Below are 17,352 nucleotides of genomic sequence, written 5' to 3'. Positions count from 1 at the left end.
TATACCAAAATGTAAAAATGTGATGTCACCTAGGCCACGCCGCATAAAATATATTGTAAAATGTAAATGTAAACCAATAGCAAAATGCTATTTAGATATGTTTTAGGCTACTGCTTTAGCTTTTTCTAAAAAGCCAATAGTTAATGCTGTAATTTAATGTAATAATGTAATGAAGGTCACACGGCAGTGATTTGCAAATAACATCATATTTACCATTTAGGTACATCAAGAGATACTACCAAAGGTGAACTTGATCTTCCACACTCCACATCCTGGTGAAAAAGCCTCCTCAAAGGTGATGTAAAACTGGAAAAAGGAAGTAGTCCTTCACAGTTGCTCTATTCCAGTATGGAACAACTACGTTTTACTGTCCAATTAAATCATGATGGATAATAATCAAGTCCCACCCCTACAGTAAATTTTTTCATGTTGAATACATTGTTCCACTTAGAAATATATGAAATTACTTTTGTAAAATGACTTGTTAATGTTTCATGTTGACTACAGTCCCCTAAAGATGTCAAGAGAATAGGTCAGTGACTCACAACATTACTCTGGCTCTCCTTTAGAGGGCTTTATTACATGGGGTGGTTTTTTGGATAATAACAGGTTCTTAGAGGTTTTAGTTTTGGTCAGTGTTTTGTAACAGGTCAAAGCCTAGGTTTTGCTGATGTGGTTGACAATTACTTTAATTCCAGCCTATAAAATGGCAGCAGGGTAAAAATACACACAGCCTCCTGTCCTGCTCAGGACGCGGGAGAGAGCAGCGTCACGCCAGTAAAATCAATCGGCGGCATCTAGCGCCCTCTGTGGTGAAATCTGTGTACTACATATCTGTCTGGACCTGGACAGGCTGTCTAGACATCTCTCTTCGTGCAAATAAGTGAATAATTAACCACAGGTTTATTATTTATTAATTCTATAACACAATTCTCTGATAATCTACATTAAGGTATGATTAAATAAATGAATGCGTTTACATTAAATTTTTCACATGAGTTTTATGTCATGAGATTTATCTCTGTATGTTATGCGGAACTATAACGTCAACGTTGTATTTCCGTACGACAAATATTTCGTGCGAAATCAGTTGGCAACCTTCTTCCTGGGCGAAGAGCTACAGGTAAATAATTAACTTCTCAAATCCACTATTGCATTACACGCATCTGAAACATGACAAATCAGCCCAAACTCAAACAGTAGTAGCCACAAGGCTTCGGATTTTCGCTGATATCTCGCATAAAGGCTGCGAATTCAGAGGCCTGCATTACAGCTAATGCTTATCCTGAAGCTAATGTCAGGTGACCACCTTCGCTTCCTTGATCCGTTATTTACATATTTATTGTTCAGCTGATCTGAGTCTGATTTGTCTGGTTGAGATGTTAAATGTTTGTGAAATGGTCGTCGCTTGTACTTGATGAATTTTGAGCCCCGCGAATCATTGGTGTTGGAGATTTAAGCTTCGTATGATTTCAGTTTCTCTGAAGACACTTACAGAGAGACACTTCGTCACTAGGTAAAATCTTTTGAGATTTAGTGTCAGTAAGTAAATATACCACTAAACTGATTAGCAACGAACGAACTGACAGCTGTCAAAACAGACTCAGGAAACGGATCGAGTCCGTGCATAATGCCTCAGAGTGTTTCCATATGTGAAGTGAAACCTGCAAGAGCGTTCATGATCACCGAGCTTTTGCTTTTAATCGAACAACTTAAAAAAATAAGTTATTTTAAATAAAAGAAAAAAGTAAGAATAAACGAATACGTTATTTTAAATCATTGTTATTTTAGTTAACTGATAGTTAAACCATAAAAACTTTTTTGTGGCTTTATTGTATTGTTGACTGAAATAAAATATAATATAAAATCGGTTATTTTATTTCCGCTTGCAAGGCAACCATTTCTCATTTTCATTTAGTTTAGCTTGTACTAAAATAACTAATAGAAACTATATAAAACTGTATAGAAATAGTACAAAATAGAAATAAAAACGTCAGAGGCAAAATTGCCAAAACTTAAAATATAAAGGTAAAAACTGAATATTATTAAAAACTATAATATTATCTTAATGATATTAAAATAATGTTGTTTTGAATTGATTAGAGATGCAGTGTTTTCTCATGGTGTAGTTTGAGTGGAAATATTTCATGATGCTATAAAAGATCACTTTCAATGCCATGTTTTATTTTATTCTTCCTTTTGGGGGAATAAAAATATTTACTTAAAAAATGCAAAAAATGCAAAAAAAAAAAAAAAATATATATATATATATATATATATATATATATATATATATATATATATATATTCAAATGAAATAACTCTTTTGTACGGGGAATTTACTATATAATATCATGCGAACTCAGGCATGAAATATAAATTATAAACATTCATTTTTAATTTATGACTTGCATCACATTAGTGCATTAGCTTTAGCTGTACATCTTCAATGATAATGATGATGATGATGAAGATTTGTGTTGCTGCAGCAGATGAAGGGATGAGCCGCTCTGCTGTGACCGGGCAGGATGCGCAAGAAGCGAACAATGGTGTGGACACATCTGACTGTCCCAAAGCTTCAGATTGGTCAGAACCTCATGGATTCACCACTCAGGGGTTAAAGTTCAGGGATGGGGCTGATTTTGAGGCTCACGATGGGTCACCTGCCCTGTCAGAGACTCTCAAACACACTCTTCACCACATGGACTCATGTAGAGATGCACACACAGATCGCTCCGAGTCCACACCTACTGAGTCACTGGTTCAGCACAACCAATGTGCACATATTCTAACTGAAGACAGCTCACTCAAGGACACGCACTCCTGTGAGAATGAACGAATACACAGCCACTATAAAAAAGAACTGGAAGAATGGAGAGGGGAGGAGAATGAGAAAAAGACAAGTGATGGTGAGGTAAACAATATCAACAAGAGAGAGATCAAGCGAAAAAAGGAGACCCTTATTTCTGTTCAGGTAAGCCGTTAAATCAGGGATGTGCACTGGTTCTCTTTTGATTAAATGCTAATTTATAATACATTAATTACTTTAATTAATATTATATTAGTAGGGTTGCAAAGATGCAGAAAACATCTGGAAACTTTCCATTATTTCTTTTGGAAAAAAAAAAAAAAAAAGCCCAAATAACTAACTAATAGAAAAAAAAACATATATATTAGCATAATGAGGACAATAATTAATAATAAAATCTTTGTTACAATAATTCCAATAAATTAATACATTTCATTCAGTTAATTTATTAATTAATAGTAAAAAAAATTAACATTATGTCCAATTTGTGTGACTCAAATATCTGTTGCTGCTCATCTTGAATAAACTGATCTGCACAAATTACAGTCAGTTGGTCTGCTCTCAGCTGAACACCCTTCAACTCGCTCTGAACCTGAGGAATGGGCCGATATTGATTCAATGGATAAAGTCCAGCCAAATGCTTCCATTTCTCCTGATGAGGCCCCTCCCCTTGTTCCGGCCCCTCCTCCCAACCAGGCCACACCCCCTCTGCTGCCAGACCTGGCTGATTCTCCGTGCCCGGCTCACGTGATGGCAGAGGTGCGTGTGCGGTCAGTACCAGAGCGAGATCGCGTCGTGCGTGGCATGCAGGACAGTAAGAGTCTGGATGAGATCAGTGGGGCGTGTGGGGGTGGGGGACGAGGAGGCGTGGCTAGAGGAGGCCAGGTGGAAGGCCGCAGAGCTACCATATCCAGTGCCCTCGAATTGGAGGGAACGGTCAGCCATGATGGAGATCTCACGCACTTCATCGCCAAAAATCTTGAAGATAAGATTAAAATGAGCTCGCGGCTAAGTCTGGACACGGATTGTGAGTACCTGGGGTGTCAAAAAATTATTTTTGATTTGTTAAGTCATGTATCAGTAATATTTGATCTGTGTGTGGCTACTTCAGCGGACTGTTCTGGGCCTGTGGTGCGTGGTCTTGGTTCTTTGCGTCGGCCGGCTGATATTCCGCCCATTGACCCGTCAGTGCTGGTAGACCTGCACAAACACACACAGGATGTGGCTCAGAGTGTAGAACTGATGCTGCGAAGCCTCAATGGAACTATACAGAATGTGAGTATTACCCTAAATCATATACAGCCACCCAAAAAAATATTTGGACACTGCAAACAAATGGTGCTGTTCCATTTTTCAGAACTAACTTTTTGGCTTCACTTTTTATGCATGCAAACCTAATTCCATATATTAATTTATACAGACCGTGGAGTGCACATATTGCTTTGAACATAAATGTGAATATTGTGTCTCTCCAGATGACTGCTTTGAGTGTGGGTTATATCCAGACATACAGAGATTCTGTGGACAGTTTGGGAGAGTCAGTAGACATGAGTATAAAGGTGAGATGAGAGTGACTTACATTTATTTAGTCAGGCAAGTTTTCTTTTAGATTTTCTTTTCTTTTTTGATCTGTGTGTGCTTGTATATGTGTTTTCAGGGAATGTACACACTCATGGCCCGGTGTGAGGAGCTAGATCGCTCCATGCAACCTATACATGCTCTTGCTGCTCAGATCAGAGACATCAAACGAACCCTTGATGCCCTAGAGACCATCTGCAAGTAACTATGGCAACAAACCACACCTCCTGTCCCAATGAAGACTCCATCCCTAGGAGAAAAGCAGTGGCTCCGCCTTCTGCAGTCATTCTGCTACACTCAGTGCAATGGAAGCATTTTGCTAACTATAATGTTTACTAGCAATGCTCTGGAAGTTCTCGTCCCCTTAGAGATAGCTTGATTTTCACCCTTCTCTTCGGAGACCACATCTTTAATCACCTCCTTTTGTCTTGGCTCCTCCCCTCTAGAACGTTCGCACGACAAAATTAACTCCTCCCTTTGATTCATGCCGTCCAGCATCTTCCACGTGACCAGAGGAAGCACTCTTTGTTGTTGGTGGCTCTTGGGCGACTGATTGGTTGTTGCCTGTTTATGAAGTTAGTGTGTGTGATTGGAACTTTTGGCAGGTATTTAAAACATAGAGTAGTTTAACACCAATATTTGCCAGTATGGAAGCCATGCTCTGTGTATACTTGTTCCTCCCGGACGTCTTTGTTTCTGCAGCATGGATGCTATGCATCCCGGATCAGTTCTTCTTTTCACAGTGACCATTGTTAAATGGATAGTTCACCTGAAAACAAATTCTGAAATGATTTACTCACCCTCATATTGTTGGAAACCTCTATGACTTTCTCTTCCATGGAGTGCAAAAGAAGATTTTTTTTTTAAGAATGTGCTTAATGCTCATGTTCATACAGTCACCATAAATCATGATTAATGACTTTTCAATCCGTTTCTCACATAAAGATATCATATGACTTTGAAAGAGTTGTGCGCACATCATATGAACTACTGTTGTGATGCACTTGCGTCTTTTTTGAAGCTTGAAATGGTCAGGACATTCTTCAAAATATCTTATTTTGTGGTGAGTAAATAATGGCAGAATTTAGTTTTTTTCGTTGTTGTTGGATGAACTATTCCTAACACAAGCACCATAATGGCCTACAAATATTGGACTCTTGATGAAACTCTCTTGTGAGTCATGAAAAATGTCCTGTAATTTGATTAATTATTTTGTTGTCTGTAAGTATTGATCACAAGGACCTCACAAATCAGAGGAAGGTCAGGAAAGATTCTGAAAAAATTTCAGGATGGATGGAAGTTTATGATCTTTACCTTTCTCTGTTTGTTCCTGTTTGAATCGTCTTTCTTTATCTCTGTCTTGCTAACTGTAACCCTGATTTGTCCAACAATCTGTCATCAATGTATATTTTAAATTATATAATATAACAAAATAAATTTGCTAGAATGATACTTAATTTGTGTGCCTCTTCTCATTACATTTAAGGTGAATTTGTTTATTGCTCGATTGGCGCTATTGATCAGGTGAAATTATACCACCATCAGTGAAATTATGGAGAATATTGTTTGTGTGTGTAAGTGACTGACAGAGAGAGAGTGTTCAGCCTTAGCTGGATTCATTTACACTGGAGGATAAAATGTTTTGCTTTGTCACCCCTTACAATTAATGATGAATTCACAGATATGTAAATGTATAGATGGACACTTTATTTTATTTTATTTGGACATTATAGTTGGTATTTGTTAATTTAACAAACCAGCAGATTTGTTTACTAGTTATTCATATCTGTCAGAGAATGTTTGGACAGGCTTTACATTTTCACTATGGAGGATGGTTTTGTTTGGGACAGACTGCTCGGATAATGTGTAAACTTGGCTGATTTCTTTCAAACAGAAACTAAACATTTGATAAGATTTTAGTTTAGACAGATAGAGGCTGCATTCAGGACATTTTATGATTGTGCTATCACTGTCCCGCCACAAGTCTTACGCAGGTTTGACATAATATATAAAGTGGCTATAGAAAAGAATCACTCCCCTTTAATAAAATCCAAGTAAAAGATATAACACCAAAATGTCAGGGGAAAAAATATTCTAGAAGGTAGATCATTTTGTTTCAAAAACCATTCAGGGTCATTTTGTATGTAGATGAAAGGGATAGGGTACTCACCCTCCACTTGTTCCAAACCTGTATGAGTTTTTTCTGTTGAACGCAAAAAATATTGAAGAAAGTTGGTAACCAAACAGTTGATGGTGCAGAGTTTTTTCCCCATCCTATGGAAGTCAGTGTCTACATTCAACTGTAGTTACCAACATTCTTCAAAATATCTTCTTTTGTGTTCAACAGAACAAATCCATAGTGGAGGATCAATGCACTATCCCTTAAAAAAAAAAGCTATATCCATATAAGTTATACAGATCATTTTCAAGTGCAGGTGATGCGGAACAGATCTGTTTATTCAGTCGTGTTCAGATTGTGAATTTAAATCTCTGAGATTGTCTTTCACAGAAGCTGTTCTCAGGGATATTCCTTTGGGTGTTTATATTACAATTCTTTTAGCAATTAGCGATCAAAATCAAGGCCAACTGAGGTTCACAAAAGTTCCTTCACACTCCAGCGCTCTACTCGTCAAACATAATGAAGAACCAGTGAGGAGAGAAAGATGGTGGGTGTAATAAGTACAGCATTTCCACCGTCTACTGGCTGCTTGGTAGGCACTGCTGTCACTGGAATCACTGGAACCACTGTACCCTGACTCTGGCTTATCCCAACCACTGTTTTTACTGCTGGTGATGTTATTTTCCCTCGGTTTACCAGCACCACGCCAGATTCTTGATCTGCTGCTGCACCCTCCAAGGCTTCGAACCACTGGCAGCGGAAGTCCTTCTTCCAGAGGTCTATGTAAGCAGTGGGAAGCTCTCCGGTGGCCCGGACACCTTCTGCCCCATTTGGGAGAAGCATAAAGTGGGCTGAAGGGAGATGCAGGTATGTGGGGTCCTCAGGTTTCTTACGCACACAGCGTCCACGGCCCTGACACAACGAGACTCCACAGAGACGTCCTGCAGTGGTCACATTAACAGCATATGGGCCGAGAACCTGACGAACATACGAGCTGAACTCTGAGCAGGATTTCTGTAGGAGACGCACATGCAGATGTAAATAATAAAAAAACAGGAATTCAAAAGAACATTGTGTATTTAAAATAGAAATCTTTTGTAATATCATAAATATCTTTATTGTCAGTTTCAATCAATTGAATGCGTCCTTGCAGAATAAATGTTTTTCAACAAAATAAATAATTAAAATTCTTACTGTTCTCAAACTTTTGTATGGTATTGTCAATATGAGAATGATTGAATGATTACCTGTGTTTTAACTGCTAAGGATTTTTCCCATATAATTACTCCAGATGCTCCCATAGCAGCACTCTCTCCAATTGTGTTCACCAGATCAATCTGATACATGTACAATACAGACATAATTAGAAGGTTGTACTGAGTAACAACAAAGTCCTTATAAGGTGCACCCTCATATTATATTATACTTAATACAACAGTTCTTTCTGGTCCTCAAATTTGATTTGCTGAAAGGTCATTTTTCCAGATATTCACCCCATATTACAATGGGAACCTTTTCACCATTTGTGTACTTTTATATTGAAAAAGACTGAAACGTGGCTGTAAACAATAATGTTATTTTTTAATTTCAGCAACACCTCTTTGATATAGAGCAGTTTCTCGTGTGATATTGTATGTTAAATTTTCTTTATATACCCGCTTCTAATGTCTTCGGTAACCATTAGTTTTGTTAAACTCAACAGATGGCAACCTATTGTTCATTACCTCTGAGAGAAAGGAGTTGGAGGAGGTGTACACAATCTTGATCAGTGGAAACACGGGAAGATCAAAGGTAGTCCCTGCAAGAGCCGCCACTCGTAAAGCCTCTCTGATCTGATTGGTTGCGTAAAGCCATGCCCCTTTGGTTCCCTCTGGCAGCTTCTCCAGCAAGAGGGCTGGATAGAGGGCACCGCTTCGCTTCCAGAGCCACATCAGCTCATCATTAAGGGCCATTTCTGCCGCAGGGCACCGTCCCGTGTAATTGGCTAATGCTATCTGGGTGGAGTCAAAGTTATAGCAGTTAGGATATGGGGCTATTCCCCATAATCTTTGTGGGCGGAGTCTCTTCACCTCCCGCAGGGTTTCCATCATTATGGACTGTGCTGCTGCTTCAAAGTCAACCTGACAAGAAATTAAATCATAAGATAGATTTATACAACTTAATGCAGAATGATAGTCATTAAAATATCATAATATGTCGTGATTGTCATCACCTGAGACCATTTCTCCACTTCCTCTGTGCTCCAGTCTGGAAAAAATCCCCGGAGAAGTGCCCTCGATTCCACAAGATACTTATTTTTTATTCCCCTGTTCCTGTTCCACTGAGGCGCCCACTCCTGCCAGCGCAGCACTCCTAAACCAGGTGCTCCTGCCTGGGGTAACGAGGCCGTCAGGTCGCCCTCCACCCTCTGGAGGTGAATGTCAAGGCTGGTGTGTTGTGGTAGGCCACCGTTGACAGGCCGATCCTGTGCAGTGAAATATGGGTAAAGTCCTAGCGTGTCCTCATAAAATGTTGCCACACGGCCTTCCCACTCCATCCCAAATGCAGATGGGTCTGGCCGACCCAAACAGTCTTTGTCTGGAACCCCCCATAACACCAGGAAAGGCTGGCCAGCGAGAAGAGGGGACCGGGCAGGACCGCAGACACATGGACGAGTGAAGAGACAGAGGAGGAGGAATAGAAGAGAAAGGGAGAGGAGGATGAATGTGTGTCTTCTTCCAGCCATGGAGCTGAACAAGATGTTTCAGGGCCCCTCACTCCAAAACTCACACAAAAGCCTCCTTGGAGAGGGATAATATCTGGAGATAAAGACATAAAGACATCTTATAGGAATTTTTCAGGAATTTATTGATTTATTTTCTGGTGTGTTTGTGTCCGTAATGAAACATGGGGCAATCCAGCAATAACTTCATTTTGCACAGTTTTATTAAACATCAAGCAGCTTTCAGGTTAAACAACTGAACGTGTGGACAGAAATATTCCATCCCACACTCTTTAAGTTAGGAGAGCCCAGGCCCAGGGCACAAAATCTCTATCTCATTAATTATAATTTAAGGTATAGATTTTAATCCAAAAAGTTGAATTGCGTTCTCATGGAAAGCACGTTGTCACAGAAGGTCAATTAATGTGTATGTATATATATATTTCATAAACATATTTTAGATATTATTTGTATATAATTTAGATTTTTTTGGCTAAATTTTCAACAGCTATTTGTGACAGACATAATTAAAAAAAAATTATCACAAGTCTTGTTTACCATTGAAAAGACGGAGCTGCGACGCTACGTCAGAGAAGACACTCTAGGATAATTAATCGCTAACAGGATTAATTAGTGCTGCCCAAATTCAGAGCTAAACGATCTTTAAAGTGTATTAATACGAGTCTGCAGCTCACAAGCTTTTCAACAGAGGGCGCCAGAGGGTCAAGCAACACCCGCGTCTCTCATTTCACAGATGAAACCAATTTAACGATCCCTTTACCTATGTATTTTGAAAAATAAAATACTGCCGCAGCATACTAATTTTCACTTCGTTATTCGGAAGTTACAATGTATTAATGGTTGACGAAGTTTATCAAGCTGTTCGTGTATTCCTTGAAAATACTGCCTGCTGTAACCATCCTAAACTATCCATCCTTTTCAGCTTAGAAAAAGAAACCTTCTCCATGGAAACTATGCTAACAATAGTTTATACCACAATAGCTACAGTTATGAATAAGCTGTACTAATTCTATATTATTAATTTATTATGGTTTAACAATAACTGCTGTACAGGGGAGATGACAGATTTGTGGCTCTCCATATGTGGGAGAAACATTGCTAAATGTAACATGTACCCGTTTTTACGCTGGAGTGCTCACTCTGAAGTGATTTCTGCCACTTAGCCATGCTAGATAATAGCTACGACACATACAGAGGAGAGCCAGTTATATATGTGTAATGAGCTGAACACAAAGACATCTTTCTGAGTCAAATGAGTGCCTTTCTCTGAATAGGCTCTCTGAAATCGAAACGGAAGGACCTGAAAGCTGTTATCATTCTGGCACATTTAAAAGTTTTGTTGTTTCCATCCGGTTAAACTTGGCTGTGTCAAAGTAAGCTTTTGTTTTTGTGTGTGATAGTTTTAGGCCAGTTCCTGCTTTCGAGAAAGTGGCTGGGAATCGACTTAGCTCTCAAAATGCCGATTTCCATCTCATTTATAGTATTTGGAGTAAAACACAGTCGTTTAACTGATAGTTAGGTTTCCCTCATCAGGTGCTTAAGGAGATGGGATCGGAGTGCTGGGTTGTCTTACTCACCTCTGCATTGGATCAGGTAAAAAACAATCCAGAAAGAAAGGTCAAGATGACGAGGGCTCTTCTGAATGGGGAATAATAAGAAATGAGTGTTTCTGTGCAGGTTCGTGCGTTCGCGTCTCCTGGCTCAGTACAGGAAGCCACAGAAGTCAGAGACCTCAGCCCAACCATGAGGGATGAGATGAAAGCCCTTCCTGACAAAAGGATGGATGAAATGACAGAAGGAGGAAATATAGAGGAAATCAGTCTACCTCATCTTCACCAGGGTAATCTGTTAGTAAGTAGGGTCACCACGGACCATGACAATCACATGATTAGACTCACCGTAATCCCTTAATCCACCACTCCCTTCTACCAAACACACCTAATTCAAAACCACACACCCACACACACACATCCATCCCAGCACACAGAAGCACCAAACAGTCTCAGTCTCTTAAAAAAGAAAGAGACAATATCTACTATCAAATTTTTCTTTCCTTCCTGTTTTTGTTTAATTCAACATCATACCTGTAATGAAACAGAACATTTAAGTATGACCCTCATGTCAAACTATACCTTTCATATCTTTTTTACTTTTTTACTAAATCCCTTTAAATCCCCCTTTCCTTGATCTCTGTTGGTTTCTCTCTCGTTCATGTCTATCTCATTTCTTTGTCTGATGCCTGATCCCATTTCCTGAAAAGGATCACTGGCAAGATTATTCACAATTATATCATCCAGACATAATCTGTCATAATCCAGTTCTTTTCTATAGTCTCTGGTTGTATTACAAATAAGATAAAAGAAGGATTTGGTTTTTGTGACTGGTGTCATTCCAGGCTGTTTGTTTTTGTTATGTCCAAGTTGAAATGTATTTAAGGAATTTATGAAGAATTAATTAAATGTGTGTGTGTGTGTGTGTGTGTGTGTGTTTTAAGAAATAAAAACATTTACAATATTATAAAATAAGCTTTACTGTAGCATTTGTGACAAATCTGAAGTGAAAATATGACTTCTGGTTGGCTTTGTCTATTCTCGGTTTAAACATCTGAAACTGACTTCGAATTGTAGATTCACTTGTGCTTATATTCAGTACAGTAAGTTTTTTTGTTACGAGTTGTATGTTCGTGTCATATGCATGTGGATGTCTTACCTGGTCAAGGTTGTTTGTGCATATGCTTAGTTGAGATTATCTGTTTGAGGTATCTAAGGTGATGCCTGCTCTCCAGGTCCATCACCATGGCAACGGCTCAGATGAGTCCGGCCCAGACAGTGGATGGGGGTTAAGGATGTGTGTGTGTGTGTGTGTGTGTGTTGATGGTTTGTACATGGACATCCAGTTTTGTGGAAGCAGGTTTAACAGATCTCTCTCTCTCTCTCTCTCTCTCTCTCTCTCTCTCTCTCTCTCTCTCTCTCTCTCTCTCTGTGTGTGTGTGTGTGTGTGTGTGTGACTGTGTGTGTGTAGTGTTGGTTTTGTTAAGGTTGACCTTCATGTCATCATGCTTGATATACAGTTAGACTGAACACTGATGATTATGAAAAGTGATTGTGAACACACAGACTCGCCTCAAGTTATGACAATGAAATTGTACTCATGAAGTCAAGATGTGAATATGTCGATAATATAGCTCAGTTGTTATTTCCTTCTCTTTCTGTCTATGCAGATGGAAACAGGTGTGGAGGCTAGGAATTGACCTCGGTCACCTCACTGAGCCACTGCAAACACCTCTAACTCCAATTTATTCTTAGTCCTGCTTTTCAAACAGTCACTGCTTGTGTTTTTGCTGTTTCCTTGCTAGGCTGTAAACATGAAGATAGTTAAACCTAATTTTTACTTGTATTTTACATTAATTTCTTATGTGGGCAGTGGGCATCTATTATGAGTGTAGATAGAAAAATGTCTGATCATTGTATCAGGTATGAAAAAAGCAAACAAGACACCTTTCTCAGTATTAATCAGTATTTGGATGCTGTGGTTGCTTTCCAAGAAATGTTTTTCATGTGGATGTGTGTCATACCAGGAAAATGTGTGAGTGGTGTGACGTTAATAATGTATATGATTAAATATGGTTAGCTACTAGAATTGTGTGTCTAGAATGTGAGCAATTATAGAGCTTCTGTTTATGAAGTTCAGTGAAAATCTAGGTGATCAATTCACCACTTTTTTGTTTGTTTGAAAGGCTCATCAATCATGTTTTACTTTAAAAGTTGAAAGGTTTCTGTGAGGGTGAGGGGTAGGATATAATAAATAATACTTTTTGATATTTTTATCAATGCTAGCTAAATATATTTGAATGTTATAATGTGGTTTACTTCAAAAGCAAAGGGACAGCATTGTTTTGAAACCGTTTCATCATGTTTCTTATAATTGCATGGAACCACTTCTTTTTTGTTCCACAGAAAAAAAAATCATACGGTTTTGTAACAAATTGAGTGATTTTGTGTGTGTGTGTGTGTGTGTGTGTGTGTGTGAACTATCCCTTTAAAATTGCGCAGCACTGCCCTCTTGTGAATATTATTTGAGTTGTACAGCCTCTCGGATACCATTGCTTGTTAATGATCCAGTGTGTTGTGTATTTTTGTCTGTGAGTTTAGTTATGTTCCTATCATTTACTTGGCATGTGATTTATAATTATCACAAGTACTACTGAAAGACTTCAGATTAAGGCAACAACAACAAAATCATATTTCAGCTCTAGCTGGATCAGGAAACCTTGCTGAAGTTGTTTTTGTGTGATTAAGAGCCTAAACTGTGAACTTTCCCCAGGACCCCTAAGGTACAAAATCCCCCAAGTCACTAAGACTTTGAAAGTCCCTCTCACTCCTCAGGTGGTTTATCCCTGTTGTGTGTGACGGTGTGTATTTGTGTGTCCGTGTGTGTAAATGTGTTTCGGACCCAGATGACAAAAGGAGAGTTTGAATGTGGCATGAAACTGGAAAGAGGTCCACAAAGAGCGAGTGACAGAGAGATGGGGACAAAGCCTCCTGGAGGAGAGAGGAGGGGCAGAGCCTTTGATCTGTCTGCTTTCTGAAAGAGGAGGAACAGAATCACAGGAGCAGGACGAAAAGAAAGAGAGAAAGAGAACGAGAGAGAGACAGTGAGGGAGATGGAGCGAAACAGGGAGAGAGACGGGAGCAGATTGTAATTCCTCCATGGGTGGAACAGATGGGGGGGGGGGGGGTCAGGAGCAACAGAAGTGGCTGTAAGTGCTGGAGGAGGGGGGGGGTGGAAAGAGAGAGACAACTGGGAATATAGAGGGAGAAGGATGAGGGTGGGAGAGAAAGGGGGAATCTGAGGAATTTCCAAATGAAAGGAGAAGGTTTTTCTTTTAATGCGATTAAAGTTTTCCATCTCACTGCATCTCTTGCAGACAGTTGGGCTCTGGGAGCAACATTTGTCTGTGCTTGTGTGTGTTTCTGTGTGCTTGACTCAGTGAACCTGATGGCTTTGAATATAAGTGTGGGTGGAGTTTGGAAAGTATTTCAGCATGTAAGTGAAATGCACATTAAAGTAATATTCTGGGTTCAGTATAAATTAAGCATAAGTTGTGGCTTCATGCTGATGACCACAAAATTTATTTTAACTTATCCAACCTTTTCTAGGTTACACTGAGACACTTTCAATGGAAGTGAATGGGGCCAACGGTTTAAGCTCTCACTGTTTCAAGTATAGCCAGAAGATGTAAATAGGCATGTTACTGTAAAAAATTAAATTAAATTAACCCTTTAAGTGTAAACTTTTATGCAATTTTGCAACTTCATTGCCATGTCAACAATGTGAAATCCCCCAAAGTCCCAAACTGGTGGTATATATTTAAATAGCTATCCACCTTATTTTTCAATGTGGAAGTAAGCTTGTTTTCTGTGAATGTGTGAGACTTTCGTTTCATTAGCTGGTCGATATAGGGAAATAACGAGAAGAATATCATATCAAAGTGCAGTAAACGATAAAACTGTACCATATACTCTACAAACCAGTGTTTATAATTAAGACGATACATTAAAATAATGAGTAGTTTTGTACAGCTAAAAATTACTGGAAGCTAATGACATCTGAAGAAGCCAAACACATTAAATTTACAAAATGGCCATTCTAATGTCAAAACAAGGAAGATAGCTTAACAGAAGATTTAATGTGCTTTTACAAAAATTACATACAGTACAGTTCAATAACTTTTCTTTTTGAAAGAAGTCTCTTACACACACAAATAGTACAAAAAGTCACTTTTGATCAACTTAACACATCCTTGCTGAAGTAAAATATGAATTTCTTAAATGGAAGTGAATTTGTTTTAAAATCCTCAAAACATTGGTCCCATTCAAGTGCCTAAAAAAAACAAAACACTTTTATTACTAAATGTACTGAATGTGTTCACCTGAACCAGTATTATTCTACCCACAGACATCAAGAAACATTCATCCGTGATTTCATCCATGTGTGCGAGCTTGCTGACATCACTCTGAGACTCGTGAACTCCAGTTTAGGTTTGTGTGGGTACAGAAATGGCCTTTCGATTTAAGGGTCTCTATATGTTCTCTACCTCTGCGTCTGTGGAGTTGGAGTGTGCAGAGATTCTGGTCTCATTCAGGAAGATCAATCTTATAATGTTCTTGTGTTTACTGGGGTCATGTTAGTGTATATTTGTCATATGTAACAGGTTTTGGATTTGAACTGAAGATTTTGAGCTGTTTTATTGCTATACCTCGTAAACAGCCCCCTGCCTCCCATTTCATCAAACAAATTATTTCATCTAGCACCTCAAAAGAACTTCGCAAAATGCCTGAACAATTACCTCACAGCCCCAAACTAATTTCTCCTCTTTGTTATGGCAACACAGGGGTATTTCAGCTCTGAAGGGACACTAAGACCGTTCTCTCTCTCTTTCAAACTCACTCACTTAAACACACACCCAGCAGGATTCTCCTCCCAGCATGCACTTCTGTGTGCAAACACATTCCCTTAGCTGCTGACCCCCGGCCCAGCTGTTACCATGGCAACCAGAGCCCCTCTCCATGACAACTGCTACCACCTACCCATGGCTCAGGCCAGGCCAGGGATCTCCAGGTGACCAGTCACGCTTTTTCTCTTTTCTTTTTCTTCCTTTTCATTTGTTTTCTTTTTTTTTCATGTTTTTCCCCCCACCTGTTCAAATCGGGTTCATCCTTCCCTCTCCTTCCGTATTTTTATCTCTTGCACTTTCATCTTGTCACATTTAATTAAAAGATTTTGGTGGCATGATTACAGGTAGTTCCGTTTTTTGCCAACTTTTCTGATTAGAAGAATTAATAATTGCAAAATATGCAAAGTAACCATAAAAAAAACCTAAAAGCTCTCAGAGCTGGTGCATTTGAAATAGTCTTTTATGCTCACCATAAGTTTATTTAATCAAAAATACAATAAAAATAATATTGTTTAAAAGAACTGTAATGGAAAAAGTGGCCATTACTCCAGTCTTCAATTCTTCAATGTCACATGATCCTTTAGAAATCATTCGAATATGCTGATTTGCAGCTGTCTATGTAAAAAAATAATTGTGTTGCTTAATATTTTTGTGGAAACTATTATACATTTTGATGAATAGAGAACAGAATTAACTTGAAATTGAAATGTTTTGTAACATTGTACATGTTTTTATTGTTAACTTTTATCAGTTTAATGATATATCAGTATAAATATATATTAAATCTTAGTAGTGTGTATGAAGTTTGCATCATGACAGTTTTTTTGGAGGTGAATTTGGATGTGGGATGTCTATAGCATAGAAAATTGGATAAGCACCTCATGTATGATCAGCGTAGGAATCATCTGCTGTTCGTTACTTGGAATGGAATAAGCAAAATCTCTAAAGTTTGATTGAGTGTCTTTAATTATGTTCCAGGATTTCATAAACCTAATCATAAAGCTCTCTGCTGATACTACTAGTAGTAGATTTCAACCCCCCATGCAGTCATTAGCGACTAATAACATGCACACACTGGCAACACAGCTGCTTAATTGTACACAGCCTGCTAACATCACCAACAATGGTTAGAAAGTACTTAACCAACACATTTGGTCCAATCAGTAACTCTCTAGTGCCTGGACGCCCGAGCTTAGACCGAACTTAAATACTTCACCTATGATGTTTAAGATTTAATGGCTCATTTCAACAAATCAAATTACAAAAAAGGTTGGAATTCATGTTATCGAGCATGTTTGCTTTCCCCTGCTTTTCTCAGTGCACTGTTATGCGTTGTTTTTAGTTTGGCTTCATAATTAGATTTTTTTTTTTTTAAATGCCTTCGGCACTTGCAGACTTGTTCCAGTAGCTCTTCCAGCGAGTTTTAGAGCTGACTGAAGGTTAGGTGCTGAGGTTTATGTTCTCAGCCAGTTTTGTTGTTATTAAAATTTCAAGCTTCATTTGAGTTTTTCAAACTTCTGCCGGTCCAGTGTGCTCAAAAGAACAAATAGAAAAGAAAAATCCAAAACTGTTTAATGTAGACCACTGCTACACTTACTGCCTACTCCTCTCTGCCTTTTCCGGTCTCCTGGCATGTTCTGACCTTTCTCCCAAAAGACCAACACTGT

General features: G+C 38.7%; 2 protein-coding genes across 8 annotated transcripts; one reads left to right on the top strand and one right to left on the bottom strand.

The window, feature by feature from the left end:
* Positions 1 to 1,001: 1,001 nt before the first annotated feature.
* On the top strand, positions 1,002 to 5,839 carry LOC128018588 (BLOC-1-related complex subunit 6-like). 6 transcript variants are annotated; one of them, XM_052604192.1, is made up of 6 exons: positions 1,002 to 1,123; positions 2,490 to 2,974; positions 3,356 to 3,836; positions 3,921 to 4,084; positions 4,285 to 4,368; positions 4,467 to 5,839. In XM_052604192.1, the coding sequence occupies exons 2-6, from the start codon at positions 2,501 to 2,503 to the stop codon at positions 4,590 to 4,592; spliced, it is 1,329 nt and encodes a 442-aa protein (XP_052460152.1). In that variant the 5' UTR covers positions 1,002 to 1,123; positions 2,490 to 2,500; the 3' UTR covers positions 4,593 to 5,839. The 6 variants fall into 6 exon arrangements, with proteins under 6 accessions (XP_052460152.1, XP_052460151.1, XP_052460149.1 ...); XM_052604191.1 differs by having other exon boundaries at positions 1,037 to 1,123; positions 2,493 to 2,974; XM_052604189.1 differs by lacking the exon at positions 1,002 to 1,123 and adding an exon at positions 1,140 to 1,301.
* A 240-nt stretch (positions 5,840 to 6,079) lies between these two features.
* Positions 6,080 to 11,048, bottom strand: LOC128018582 (hyaluronidase-1-like). Of its 2 annotated transcripts, XM_052604183.1 has the most exons (6): positions 10,806 to 11,048; positions 8,719 to 9,304; positions 8,576 to 8,626; positions 8,231 to 8,500; positions 7,754 to 7,843; positions 6,080 to 7,520 (listed from the first exon to the last, which is right to left on the bottom strand). In XM_052604183.1, the coding sequence occupies exons 2-6, from the start codon at positions 9,229 to 9,231 to the stop codon at positions 7,017 to 7,019; spliced, it is 1,428 nt and encodes a 475-aa protein (XP_052460143.1). In that variant the 5' UTR covers positions 9,232 to 9,304; positions 10,806 to 11,048; the 3' UTR covers positions 6,080 to 7,016. The 2 variants fall into 2 exon arrangements, with proteins under 2 accessions (XP_052460143.1, XP_052460142.1); XM_052604182.1 differs by having other exon boundaries at positions 8,231 to 8,626.
* Between the last annotated feature and the right edge of the window lie 6,304 nt (positions 11,049 to 17,352).

Source organism: Carassius gibelio, chromosome A8 (genome assembly GCF_023724105.1).
Source record: "Carassius gibelio isolate Cgi1373 ecotype wild population from Czech Republic chromosome A8, carGib1.2-hapl.c, whole genome shotgun sequence".
Classification (NCBI taxonomy): domain Eukaryota; kingdom Metazoa; phylum Chordata; class Actinopteri; order Cypriniformes; family Cyprinidae; genus Carassius; species Carassius gibelio.
Note: the sequence above shows the minus strand (reverse complement) of the source record. Positions and strands in the feature narration are given on the sequence as shown.

Excerpts from the sequence above, each read along its gene's own strand:
- LOC128018588 (XM_052604189.1), top strand. The coding sequence starts at position 1,277 with ATGCTTATCCTGAAGCTAATGTCAG. Across the intron at positions 1,302-2,489 it reads TATCCTGAAGCTAATGTCAG|CAGATGAAGGGATGAGCCGC; the intron begins GTGACCACCTTC and ends GTGTTGCTGCAG. Across the intron at positions 4,085-4,284 it reads TCAATGGAACTATACAGAAT|ATGACTGCTTTGAGTGTGGG; the intron begins GTGAGTATTACC and ends GTGTCTCTCCAG.
- LOC128018582 (XM_052604182.1), bottom strand. The coding sequence starts at position 9,231 with ATGGCTGGAAGAAGACACACATTCATCCTCCTCTCCCTTTCTCTTCTA. Across the intron at positions 7,844-8,230 it reads CCAACTCCTTTCTCTCAGAG|ATTGATCTGGTGAACACAAT; the intron begins GTAATGAACAAT and ends TACATGTATCAG. Across the intron at positions 7,521-7,753 it reads CCTTAGCAGTTAAAACACAG|AAATCCTGCTCAGAGTTCAG; the intron begins GTAATCATTCAA and ends CGTCTCCTACAG.